At 53.5% G+C, this 13,499-nt stretch overlaps 1 protein-coding gene across 2 annotated transcripts in view; it reads left to right on the top strand.

The window, feature by feature from the left end:
- The window catches only part of Inpp5d (inositol polyphosphate-5-phosphatase, 145kDa), a 98,553-nt gene that overhangs the window by 39,029 nt on the left and 46,025 nt on the right, over positions 1-13,499 (top strand). For both annotated transcript variants that reach the window (XM_005395359.2, XM_005395358.2), the window contains exons 3-5: positions 4,192-4,342; positions 6,907-7,078; positions 12,772-12,912. In XM_005395359.2, the coding sequence (XP_005395416.1) occupies positions 4,192-4,342; positions 6,907-7,078; positions 12,772-12,912 (464 nt within the window). The remainder of the gene's footprint in view (positions 1-4,191; positions 4,343-6,906; positions 7,079-12,771; positions 12,913-13,499) is intronic.

The following is a 13,499-nucleotide window of genomic DNA, read 5'->3' as shown; positions in this document are numbered from 1 at the left end:
GGGCCTTCTGAGCGCGGCGTGACATCGTGCACGGACCCGCGTGCTCCCTGACCGATGCGCAAGCATCTTCTATTTGCCTCCTCCTCCCCAGCCCATGTGGTTCCCCTGCCCCACGGCTTCCCATTTGGCCAGGGGGAGCCCCAGTCAGGTAAAGGAGGCTGGGAGGAAGGGGAGGGGAGGCGACCCTCTGCCCTGGCTCACTCCCGGTCTGCGGCAGGCACGGAGGCCTCACCTGCTGCTGCACAGTCCTCTAACCCTCCCTGGGCTCTTCCTCACGGGGCTCAGGATAGCCGCACCGCCTCTGAGGGTGCTCAGGATAGCCGCACCGCCTCCTTGCACTCCCCACTTGAGCGATACCGCTTCCAGCCGGGACTCCACCTAACGCACAGGACAGCCTTCCTGTCCACATTTCACGGTTTCAAATTGTCAAAGCTAGACGTGCAGGTACACGCGTGTAATCCCCGCACTCGGGAGGCTGAGGGTGAGTTCGGGACCAGCCTGAGCTGCACAGGAAGACCATGTCCCAAACCGCCAGCCTCAAATGGAATAAGATTGTTGGTGTGCCCATTTCTCCTGCCTGTGGGTACAGCTGCTTCCCGCTGGCCACCTGCAAAGAGGGGCTTCCTGCTGAGGGGATTGGCCAGCCGGGGATCTGCTCCCCACAAAAGGGCACAGGGCCTTCTCTGGCGCTGTCCTTAGTCTGCTGGCTGCTGCTGTGACTCAACACCTCAGGCCGAGTGATTTATAAAGAATAGAGGTTTACGCGGCTGCCTGTCCTGGAGCTGGGGAGCCCTTGGGCATCTGGCGAGGGCCTTCCTGCTGTACCCTGACACGGCACAGGGTGCACGTGGCAGATAGAGCAAGGGGCCAGCTCAGGTCTCGGTTGCTTGTCAAAACCTCATCAAATCCTAATCATCTCCCCAAGGCCCCACCGCCAAATCCCACCGACACATGAATGTAGGGATTCAGCACATGGGTGGGGGAGGGGACATACATACAAAACCCCTAGCACCCCACAGGAGGGGAGGCCGGGGGAAAGCTTCCTCCCAGCAGTACCCAGGAGCGGCCATTATTAGCTGGACTCCCTGCCTACCCAGACAGGCTACTCATCCATCCTTTTCATTGGTTTGTTTGAGATAGGGTCTCACTATGCAGTACAGGCTGGCCTTGAACTCACAGCAATCCTCCTGCCTCAGCCTCCTGGGCACAGGGATTATAGGCTGCACCTCCGCACCCGGTTCTTCCTCCACCCTGAGGTTAGAACTCAGCCTTGCATTCTCTTCTTTCCCGAGAACCTGGGCCACCAGGGAGGAGGCCTCTGCGAACAATCGGAACAAAGCAATCCGCACTCACTTCGCTCCACAAGCATTCTTTTAAGTTGGTCCAGAACCTCTGCTTGCTTGATACTCAGCATAGCTGCCAGTTGTTTATTTTCTCACATTTCACATCTCTGAAATCAAACCTATCTATGATCAACAGCACAGTTTAAATTTTGGCTTTTTAGTGGCCCATGCCTATGTGTATCTTAGCGTCAGTGCTTCTTTTTTTTTTTTTTTTTTTTGCGTCAGTGCTTCTTAAACACCCAGATCTCCTGTGACCCTCCAACCTCCTCCAGCTGAGACTCCCTTCCCGGATTCCCACACCTGCCGTTCCACTTTGCCTTTCTTTGTGTTTTCATATCCTTCTTCCACGCGGCTAACTGTGTGTCAGCCATGAGCTGTGAGTTCTTTGACAGCGAGATGTTTACCCACGACTGCTCTGACCTGAGGTCACAGATCCTCCATCTTCACGTCAAATTATTTTTGTTATTCTGCTCTGGTTTGGTTTTGAACCTGCTTGATGATACTTGGAAGGCATCAGCCATCTGTTGCTGTTGCTGATGCTCAGATATTTCTAGTTCAACAGAGCTTGAGAGAAATTCCTCAGTGTGGGGCTTAATGAAAGCCAGGGAATTTATTGAAAAGTAAATACACAGCCGGGCGTGGTGGCACACGCCTGTAATCCCAGCACTCAGGAGGCTGAGGCAGGAGGATCATTGTGAGTTCGAGACCAGCCTGGGCTGCAAAGTGAGCTCAAGGCCAGCCTGAACTGCATAGTGAGACCCTGTCTCAAAAAAGACCAAAAAAAAAAAAAAAAAAAAAAAAAAAAAAAAAAAAAAAAAAAAAAAGAAAAAAAGAAAAGTAAATACACAAACCCCTTTGTTAAACAATATACGAATCTACTAAACAGCTTAAACCACACAAGGCACCCACACACATTCCCATGCACAGATTTATATGTGTGCCTATGGGCACACAGTTATACCTGGACAGACAGGCAGGCAGACAGACAGAGAGACCAAGAAATGAGATGAGAAAAAAAAAAAAAAAGATAAAAAAAAGCCGGCGTGGTGACACACGCCTGTAATCGCAGCACTCGGGAGGCTGAGGCAGGAGGATCACTAAGATTTCAAGACCAGCCTGGGCTACAAACTGAGCTCAAGGCCAGCCTGAACTGCATAGCGAGACCCTGTCTCAAAAAGACAAAAAAAGAAAAGAAACGAGATGAAGGGAGACAGGTGCGGGGAGAGCCTAGGCGGACACCCTGGAGCCCCTGCGAGTGATAGAGGCGCTGATGTCCTCAGGGGTAGATTTCACCTCCCCATGAAGGCAAGGGACACACCCTAGCCCTGACCCTGGATGTACGTCTGCCCCTCCCACCTGCAGTCCCGCCACCTTCCTGCAGGGGCACGACCCCCTCCTCCCAGATCCGCGCCCCAAGCTGACAGCAACAGGGGCTGGACTTGGAGGCGGGTGGGGCAAGAGCCGACCTGCGCACGCACCTGGGTGGACTTTCCAACCCCGACCTGTGTGCCAGTCGGCCTTGTTCCCACAAGCCATTGCCTTCAGCAGGAAGGCAGCTGGTGGCGTCTCAGGAAGCAGTTGACCCTGATCCCCAAATCTAAAGTCACAAGCACTTGGCGGTTGTGTTCCTGCAAGGCCAGGGAAGCCCCGCCTGGAGGGGGAGCGCTTCGGCGCCGATTCCTTTACCTAGGGCCAGCCGCACCTCTAGCTTTGGTCCGGGGGTGGGAGCGGGGCCTCTGAGGGGGCGGGGCCTCGACACAGTGGAACCTCCAGAGAGGGCGGTCTGGTGGGCGTGGTGTCAGGCGGAGCTTCCGTGGGGCGGGGTTGGTGGGCGGGGTCTCAGCAGGGGCGGAGCAAGGAGACCTGGCCCCAGAGCCTTAGGACAGCTGAGCAGAATTACCTCTAGCATCAACAGCAGAGATTTCCGTACTGCCTACACCATTTTCTGAGTTTTGAGAAAAACTGAATTACAACACATAAAAAAAATTGTAGGAATACATTTTTTTCCTGAGTTTGAAATCATTGATCTGGACCTAGAGGTGTAGCTTACTGGTGAAGCACTCACCTAGCACACGCAAAGCCCTGGGTTCCATCTCCAGCACTGCAAGATAAATAAGTAAAAAATCAGTGGGGATCTTGGGGGTTTGGGCATAGCACAGCGGTAAGTCATGAGCTTTGCCTGCACAAGGCCATGGCTTCAATCCCCAGTACTACAAAAATAAAGAAAAATACCAAGTGATTTTTTAAAAATGATCTTTGTGAGGAAGAAAACAAAAATAACTGTCCCCTTCAAATATGTACACACAACGCTGGGTGTGGTGTCACATGCCTGTGATCCCAGCACTCGGGAAGCTGAGGCAGGAGGATCGTTGGGAGTTCAAGACCAGCCTGGGCTACAAAGTGAGCTCAAGGCCAGCCTGAACTGCATAGCGAGAGCCTGTCTCAAAAGGACAAGGAAAAAAAGAGCAAACACATATACAGTGTCTAGAAAAATATTCCAACCCACTGAAAATAGGCTTTTCAGAGTTTTGGAATTACAAGAGTTTGTTTTTTTTTTTTAAATCTATATTTTCTAATTTTACCATAATGAAAAATGTACTGTTTTGAATAGCAAAGACTGAAAGAATAAACACTGTCGTCGAAACCATCCTGCTGGCTTGTTTTGCAGAAGGGCCCTTGGGAGCTGCTGGCCACAGGATGTGGGGTGCAGGCGTCGGAGCCTGAGGCTTTTCCTGGATTGCCGTCAGTCCGCTGCATCAGCCTGGCTGGTCCCCGAGGCAGGTGGCCCTTGCGGGCGGGTGACATCCCGGTCAGTTAACAACGTGCTTCTGTTGGGCTCTGCCTGCAGGCCTCCGAAGGCGTCCCGGTCAGGTACTTCACTAAGCTGGACCAGCTCATTGAGTTCTACAAGAAGGAGAACATGGGGCTGGTGACCCACCTGCAGTACCCTGTGCCGCTGGAGGAGGAGGACGCCGGCGATGAGCCCGAGGAGGACACGGGTAGGAAGGGAGAGAGGGAGGCAGGGTGTCAGGGGTGCCTTCAGGACCTGGTCCTTGGGCCAGGGATGTAGCTCAGCGGCACAGAGCCTGCCTGGCAAGAGCAAGGTCCTGAGTGCAATTCCTGAGTGTAAATAAATAAGAATGGAAACAGGACCTGGTCCTCCACCCCCGAGTACTTGCAGATTAGAGGGTCCTCTATTTAGAGGGGGACGGCGTGGCCTGGTGGTGGAGGACAGGTTAGGAACGCAGGCTCTGACAGGACACAGGCACACATGGGCTGGAAGTCCGGCTTCCCAGCTAGTTAGCTTTGCGATCTGGAGTAAGTGACTTAACCTCTCTGAACCACAAGCTTCTCTTTAGAGACAGTAAGACAGCACCGTATCTACCTCTCAGGGTGTCGCAAGGATGAAATGAGCCAATGAATGTAGTGCCCCGTGCCTGGTACATAGTAGGAAACTCAATAAATGCAGTTCCGACATTTTCACCATCACAGTCTCACCATGGGGACAGGCGGGGAGGAGCGCCTTGGACTGGAAGGAAAGGGTGAAAGATGTTTCTTTATATCATCATTAAAAGGGAGGGACAAAGGTACAGCTCCTAAATATCTCTTGAAAAAAAAGCCCAGCAGGGTGGCACACACCTGTAACCCCAGCACCCTAGGAGGCTGAGGCAGGAGGATTGCAAGTGCAAGCCCAGCATGGGCAACTTAACAAGACCCTGTATGGAAATCTAAAAATAAATGAATAAAAGGCTGGGGAGGAAGTCCAGTGTGAGAAGGCCTTGGGTTCGATCTCCAGTACAGAAAAAAAGAAAAAAGGCCCTGAAGTGTGCGAGGCTCAGGCCTGCCCCTTACACAGCTCGGGCGCAGTGAGCACGGAAGTGAGTCACGGAGAGAAAGCTACAGAAAGAAAGCTCACCTGCGGGCCCCTTCGCCCCGCTCAGAGGGCCGTTTCCTAAAAGGAAACACGAGGCGCCTCCTTCGCCCCGCTGCTGGCCGGGCGGTTTGGGCAGGCAGCCTGGGCAGGTGAGACCCGAAGCACTAAACTCCCTGGCTGGCTCCGATCTGTCCGCCAGGCCCTGGTGACAACTGCCAGCCCCCTGCAAGGCTCTCTGTCCCCTCCTGTGGGCTGGCTTGTGGCCACCAGCCTCCTCTTCCACCCCGCCCTGGACTCCTCAAGGACAGACTGACAGCTGTCTCCCCGCAACGGGGCCCAGCTCCACAGGGCCGGAAGGGGCCCCAGGCAGGCCACGTCTTTCTGCCCTCACTGGCAGGAGGCCGAGGTGCCCTCAGTGACTAGGAAGGACCAGCAGGGCGTAGCCAGAGCTGAGCTGTGCGTGTGTGAGTCTACAGTCACCCGCCAGGGTGGTGCCCACTTGTGCTCAGGGACCATGCAGCAGCCTTGTCCTTGACCTTGACCTTGAGAAGCTGTCCTGCAGCAGTGCCTCCCGCACATCACCGCCCTATGCGCGGCGGGCGCCCCCCTCACCCCTTCAAGCTTGCTGTGCCTCGGGGGTGCTGTCTGGAGACAGATCCGGCTGACACACTTCCTGTAAGGACTGGAGACAGAAAGAGCCCCAGGCTCGTGACTGCCGGCTTCACTTCCCCAAAGAGGTCCAGGCGAGCGGACACGAGTCGGCCGGGTGCAAGGTGCCTGATTCGGCTCAGGTCTGCCCGCCTCCGGGGCCTGAAACTCACTCATAACCATCTCCAGAACCCAGCGCGGGAGAGGAAGTGAAATGCGGTCCACTAACAGAGAAAGTCCCCAGACAGCGCCTTGGCCGCGGGCTGTGCTGGCCACTGCTGTGAGAAAGAGCGTGGGCAGGAAGTGGCCTTTGCCTGTTCATGGTACACGCGGGAAAGACGTTCTACGGAGGCGGGCAAGGTCCCGGCGTCAGGTTAAGTCTGGTTTAACATTTCCGGTGTCTGAGTAGGGGGACTGCCCTCTCCCTCCATCTTTTCTTTTTTGAGTCAGGGTCTTGCTATGCATTCCAGTATTCCAGGCTGGCCTTAAACTTGCTGTGTAGCCCAGGCTGGCTTCGAATTTGCAGCAGTTCTCCTGTCTCAGCCTCCCAGGTGCTGGGATGCTAGGCATGTCCACCCCTCCCAGCTCACTTTTAAAAACTTTGTCCCTGAGGCTCTGCAGGAAAAGAGAGGGGGGCAGAGGCAGGAGAGGAGGTGCAAAGAGGTAGAAGAGTGAGGTGATGGAGGGGCAGTTGGCCAGGCCTCCCGCCTTCCCAGCCTGGCCTCCCTCGTGGGCTGTGGCCCCAGGAAGCCTGGCCTGGCTCCGTCTGTCCAAGGCCCACAGCCCTGTAGGCCACCCTGCCTGTGCCCGGCAGAGCCACCTGACCCCAGCAGGTGTTTGCAGAGTCCTGCAGTGGCCCCAGGTGCAAGGATGGGGAGAACCAGGCCTGTGCCCAGGGGCTTCCGGCCAGTCTGGAGTCTGAGAGGAAGTGGCTTGGGGAGGCAGAGTGGGCACAATGGGGACCTGGACTGGTGGTGGAATGTGTGGGAGGGTGATGCCCAGAGCACCTCACCAACGGCTCCCTGCTGTTCTTTTGGGTAGAAAGTGTCACATCTCCGCCTGAGCTGCCACCCAGAAACATCCCTGTCTCTGCTGGGCCCTGTGAGACCAAGGAGCTTCCGGTGCCAGCCGAGAACCCCCGTGCTCCCGAGGCCAGCCGGCCCAGCCTCTCTGAGACACTGTTTCAGCGGCTGCAGACCATGGACACCAGCGGGTGAGTCCCTACCTGGTGGGTGCCCCATGAGGCTGGCCCAGTGCCCAGTGCCAGGCACTCCTGGGCCCACGTCCTGGGCAGCAGCTGGCCTTCAGCCTGAGGAATGGCAGCTCTGTCCCTGCAAACCACATTTTTGCTCATTTCTAAATATTCCATTAATTGCAAGGTTGAAAACCGACTTGTTTCTAGCCTAGATTATCTCCCCCTCAAGTTGTACAGTTTTCTTTTATATAGTGCAATTGAAAATATGGCGAATGTGGAAAACTACACGTACCTTATGGGAAGTCTTTTTGATTGGGAGAATGACATTTTGTAAAAATATTTTTAAGTAAAAATTTTATGAAAAAATATCAGTTTGTTACAGTGAAAGAGACATTGCCATTAGCCCCCTTCAAAATCCTCCCCCGCACTTTGAACACACTTATCCCATTGTTCTTGCCACTTTCTGGAGCAGCTCTGGAAGTCCTCTTTCGTGAGTGTCTTTACTTGTGCTGTCCTGGCTGCCTTGATGTTCTGAATCCATTCAAAATGCTGACCTCTCACAGTCATTTTGACTTTGAGCAAGAGCCAGAAGTCCCGGTGAATAAGTGCCAGATCCGGTGAATAAGCTGATGAGGACACACTGTCATGTTTTCATTTGACAGAAAATGCCATACTGTTTTCTTTTTTGTCTTCTTGAGGCAGGGTCTCACTATGCAGTTCAGGATGGTCTTGAGCTCACTTTGTCGCCCAGAATGGCCTCAAACTCACAACGATCCTCCTGACTCAGCCTCCTGAGTGCTGGGATTGTGGGTGTGCGCCGCCATGCTCGGCTTGCCATGACGTTTTGAGGCAGTCACAGAAGGACACATTCAGAGCTGCATCAGCAAGTGGCCAGAACAGGGGAATGAGTTGGAAGTGGGGAGGACTTTGGGAGGCACTCATGACAATGTGTTTTTCCTGCAATACATTTTTAAATTTAAACTTTCACCATATATTTTGATCATACCTCATATATTAACCCTTTGTCCATCGTCTTTATGGGAAAAGAATCCTAGCTCCTAGCTCCTTGCTCACCTTTCAAGTTTGAGAATGTTTTTATCTTACTGAAGGGCATCATGCCCCTTGTGAACGCAAGTTCTCTTCTACTCTCAGAAGGTCGCTGTCACTCACCTCGCTACCCACAGTCACCAGGTGCCAGCCACCCCAGAAGGCTGTGGCTGCTCCTTCCCTTGTGTTCCTACGACAGTCAGATACAGAGGAACAGTCTCCTCCCCAGGCCACTTTCCCCACGGGGCCAGGGGAAGTCCAGCGCGTGTCCACACTCGGCCCCCTGCTCTGGTCCTAGGAGGGCATCCCGAAGTCACTGCCTCGTCAGCAGGGAGCACAGGGCTAAGCAGCAATAATGACAAAAGGTCTACTGTGCTGGATGAGGTGCTGCCCCAGTGACCAGGGCATGGCGCTGTCCCTCGGTGTGTGCGATGGGGCCAAGGGGTCACGATGGTCAAAGGGAGACAAGTTGAGTCCTGGGCTGGGCCTTGTGTGCACGCGCGTTCCTGTAGCAGGGAGGCGCAGTGTGGTTAGTCATCTGCAGCTCTCTCTGGGGCTTGGGTGAAGGACTCCTCTGCCCCCTGCTAGAGGATCGATCCACCGATCCACCGATCCACCGATCCATCCCCGCTCATCCTGTTACTCAAGCAGGAGTGAGGGGGAGCGGCAGAGATGCCCAGGCAGGTTAGGCCCTCGCTCCTGGCCTTCAATCCCTCTCCCTCCTTCCCGCCCGAAGGGCAGCTGGGGTGGGTGGGGAGCCCTGGGTTTATCCCAGGGGCCCTGCTTCCTGGAGCTGAGAGAGGAGGGAGGTGGGGACCGGGGACCCCAAGGGAATGGGTTCGTCTTTTCTTGTCCCCAGCCCCCAAACTAAACCCTGGCATTGGGACTTCAGATTGCTTTTCCATCTGCCTGGACAGACCTCCCTCACCAAGTCCTTGGTGTCCCCTTTTGTGTAGGCCAGGAGCAGTGGTCCTAAGGCGAGACCACCAGCACGAGGGGACAAGCGTCTAGCTGCCTGCCTCCTGGAAGCCCCACTTCCATCAGAGGCCAGGCGGCTGTTCAGAGTGTCCCGCTCCCCACACCAGGCCTGAGGGAGCCTGGGTGCACGGGCAGCCATGGACGCATGGGCACAAAGGACCTCGCTCAGATGCCTGCCCCCTGCAGGCCCAGCTATGGAACAGTGTCCCCTCCGGCGGACACCCCGGAACTCCAGGGCCAGGTGTGCCTATGTGCTGAGTCCCTGGCAGGACTTCTGGAAATGATCACAAATACCTCTGCTACTATGGGTTCTCAGGGGCTGCGGATTTAGCTCAGTGGCACAGCGCCTGCCTTGCAAGTACAACATCATGAGTTCGATTCCCAGTACCGGAAAAAAAAAAAAAACAAAAACCAAAAAAAAAAAAAAGTGAACTTACTATGGGTTCTCCCAAGTCCTCCCGTCAAAACCAGGGAGCTGCCTGCACCAGCTGGAGCCGCTGCACAGCCCCTTCCTGCTCTGGGGCGCGTGCAGAGCTGGCCACCGCTGGCCGCTGTCCATGTCACCCATCAAGCGGTTGGAGCACTGCTTCAGGTGCGGTGTGGATGCCAAGGTCTGCCCAGCACCGCTCTCCTGTCTTTGCCGTGGCTTATGAAGGCACTGTTGCCCCAACCCTTCTGACCTTTGCTCCAGGGTGAGGTGCAGGGTGCCTGGTGAAGACCCCTGGTTTCTGCTGGTCCACGCAGGCCAGTTCCTATGGCTTCTCCTGCAGTAGCCCTGGATGATGGACCGGAGGCCCAGGCCAGAAGGCAGGGCCATAGCAGGAAGAAAGCGCCAGGAGGGCACTTGAGTTCCCGGGCCCGGCACGCTGCCTGGCATGAGCAGGCACTCACCGGATGTGTGTGGGGTGAATCAGCGTCAGTACACCGGCACTTCTCCTCCTTAATGCTGCCATCTTTTTTTGGTCTTTGGTTCTCTGTGAGAAAAAAATCCCCCACTCCCCGCAAAGAAAATTTTAATAGCAGGACTGGTGCGGCTGCTTTTCCCACTGGAAAGGCGGACTGGAGATTCCAGGGCTGTGCTCCTCGCTGACAAAACACAGAGGAAGCCTCGGACGGCTCAGACACCTGCTGGCTGGTCCCTGCCCATTGCGCCTGCCGGCTCTTCCCCAGGCCCACTGCTTCTATTCCCTGGGTGCTTCTCTGGCTCAGCGCTCTTTCTCCCGGAGCCGAGGAGCCCGCGCCTTGAACCAGTCGGTACACTGCCATGACCACGCTGGTGTGTGTCTGAGTACCGTGGCTCGGTGGGAGAGCATTTGCCTTGCACGTGTGAGGCCCGGGGTTCCTTCTCTAGCACCCCAAGTAATAACCAGTGCTTACGAAAATAGTCCCTTTGTTACTTGTTACTTGTCTCCTTGGATTTCCATTTCTCCCTGGGTTTCATTGGCAAATGTGGTGAACTCCTGGGTGAACCCTGTGGAACCCCTTCCTCCTCTCCCTGTGCTGTCTGTCCTGTGGCTTCATCTCCTCATGGGTCCCATGGATCACGTGCAGGCACAGGGACCGGGACCTGCCCTGGCAGGCATCCAGCCTGCCATCAGGGCTCAGGGTCCAGAGGAACTGAGATTCTCATGACTGGTGTTTTAAACTTAATCTAGCCAGGCGTGGTGGCGCACGCCTGTAATCCCAGCAGTCTGCAAGTTCGAGGCCAGCCTGGGCTACAAAGTGAGCTGAAGACCAGTCTGAACTGCATAGCAAGACCCTATCTCAAAAAGACAAAAAAAAAAAAAAAAGGCGGGGGTGGCTGGGGATTTAGCTCAGCAGCACAGCGCCTGCCTGACAAGCACAAGGTCGTGAATTCGATTCCTGGTACCAGAAAAAAAAAAAAAAAAACCATCCCCACAAGAAAATTAATCAGCTTTGCTCGTCAAGTCGCTTTTTACACAGAGGAAAGACTGCTTGAGATTCCTCTTAAGTGTGGGACAATCCACACAGTCACTTGTTCAAGTGGATTAGATCTCATCAGTTAAGGCTCAGTTCATAGATTAATTATTACAAGGCTTCTGAGCAAGATTCACTTTCTCCATTAAAGTCTGTATTTTTATGTCAAGCTTTCTCTGCAACAAACATTTTTAAAAATATTGATTGCTATAACAAGGACTCATGGTCTCAAAGTAATAGTCACTAGAACTGTTCAGAGACATCATTACTAATCTTTATTTATGCAGTGCTGGGGATCAAACCCATGCCCTTGCACATGGTAGGCAATTTCTACCATAAGCTGCACCCTCAGCCCTTGATATATATTTTATTTTAGAAACAGGGTCGTGCTGTGTAGTCCAGGCTGGTCTTGAACTGACTGTATAGCTCAGGCTGGTTTCGAATTCAGGCTTGGGGTGAGTGATCCTCTTGTCTCAGCCTCCTGAGGGCTGGGATTGCAGGTGTGTGATACCTACTTTAATACAGTAGGAAAAATATTTTTTTGGAAAAAGACAGGAACTGGAATTTTGTGATGTCCAGACCCAGAATAAATACAGCTCTCAGCTGGATGTTAGGGCAATGGTATGTAACCATTTGCTAATTCCTCCCCTGGTCTTCACAGTCCGAATGGCTAATCCCACTCTGCCCTTTTGCAGGGAAATGAGCTTTCATTCTTCCCCTTACAGACAGACCCTTGTGACATTTGTTTGGATGGGATTTTGTATCAAAGCTGAACCTTACTGTAATTTATCCCCAGGTAACTAACATACCTGAGCCTCAGCTTCCTCACTTGTAAAATAGCAGTGACTATCACAGCATCTTGCGGGTTAAAGAATTAAATAAGAAAAAAAAATTAAATAAGCATTAAGTGTCTGGAATATTTGCTATTACCATGGGAACAAAGATTCAAATGTGACCCAGAATAAAATACGTTAAGAAACTGGGCATGGTGGCACATGCCTATAATTCTAGCACTCTGGGAGGCTGAGGCAGGAGGATCACAAGTTCAAGCCCAGCCTGGGCAATTTAGCAAGACTCTGTCTCAAAATTTTAAAAAAAGAGCTGAGGGTATAGCTCAGTATGAATATCTTGGGCTTAATCCCTGGTACCACAAAAATCAGTCAATTAAACAAACTAAAAAGTGCTGGGAGATACAATGTAGAGGTCTGATCCTGACTTTTGGTGACAGTCCCAGCAAGATCTGGCCTGGTTTCTGCCTTTGGCTGCAAATCCTACCCATCTTCCATTTACCTTGTACCTTGGGCCAGGTCAGGGTGGGCCACTGGATGGCACCTGGCCTGTTGGGTACCTGGATGGCCACTACCTGGTCCCCTCTTCCCAGCCCCACTGCTAGTCAACAGACTTCCCCAGAGAGCCTGGGGTGACCCCCAAACCCCCAGGATACATTGCACGGCCTTCTGATCTCCCCTAAACAACAACCATCTCCCCACTCCCACCACATCACTTTTCCAGCAGCACCCAAAGGTGTTTGTCCCGAGAGGCCCCCACTCCTGCTGGACACTTTGTCTTGCTGTGACCTGATCTCTGTCCCTGCAGTGAGACCAAGGGGACCTTCCCGAGGGTGTGCAGGTGTCCTCCCGAAGGACAGCCTTGCTGAGGACCTGCCATCTGTCCTTGCGCTCGTGTGACTGCTGCTGGCCGCAGGGAACCGGGGAAGCAGGCGTTCATTTTCCTGTTTTCCTTTGCAGGCTCCCGGAAGAGCACCTGAGAGCCGTCCAGGAGTACCTGGGCACTCAGCTCGCCCTGGACTCTGAGTTAGCAAAGACAGGCTCCAGCAGCCTTCCGCACCTGAAAAAGCTGATCTCGCAGCTCTGCAAGGAGCTCCACGGGTAACACGGGCCCCTGGAGGGTGGGGGGCACGGGGAAGGGCGTGGCCATTAGCTGGTGAAGTAGCACACACCTGAAACCCCTGGGGAGGCCGAGGCAGGAGGACCAAGAATTTGGGGGCAGTCTGGGCAGCTTAGCAATTTAGCCAGGCTCTGTTTCAAAATAAAATATAGGGCTGAGGATTTAGCTCAGCGGCATAGCGCCTGCCTGGCAAGCGCAAGGTCGTGAGTTTGATTCCCAGTACCGGGAAAAAAATAAATAAAACATAGGGCTGGGGATTTAGCTCAGTGGCACAGCGCCTGCCTGGCAAGCGCAAGGTCGTGAGTTTGATTCCCAGTACCGGGAAAAAAATAAATAAAACATAGGGCTGGGGATTTAGCTCAGTGGCAAAGCGCTTGCCTGGCAAGTGCAAGGTCGTGAGTTCGGTTCCCGGTACCGGAGAAAAACCGAGAAAAACCAAAAGAAAAAAAAAAAAACATAGAAAATTTGAAAAAAAAAGACACTAAGATTAAAAGTAACAATGTTTTATGGTTCAGAAGATGAATCTACAGCTATAAAAAAAAAAAAAAAAAAAAAAAAAGAAGTGGCT

Source organism: Chinchilla lanigera, unplaced genomic scaffold (assembly GCF_000276665.1).
Source record: "Chinchilla lanigera isolate Chin_1 unplaced genomic scaffold, ChiLan1.0 scaffold00052, whole genome shotgun sequence".
Classification (NCBI taxonomy): Eukaryota; Metazoa; Chordata; class Mammalia; order Rodentia; family Chinchillidae; genus Chinchilla; species Chinchilla lanigera.
The sequence above is the reverse complement of the archived record's forward strand: the minus strand, read 5'-3'. Positions and strand labels throughout refer to the sequence as shown.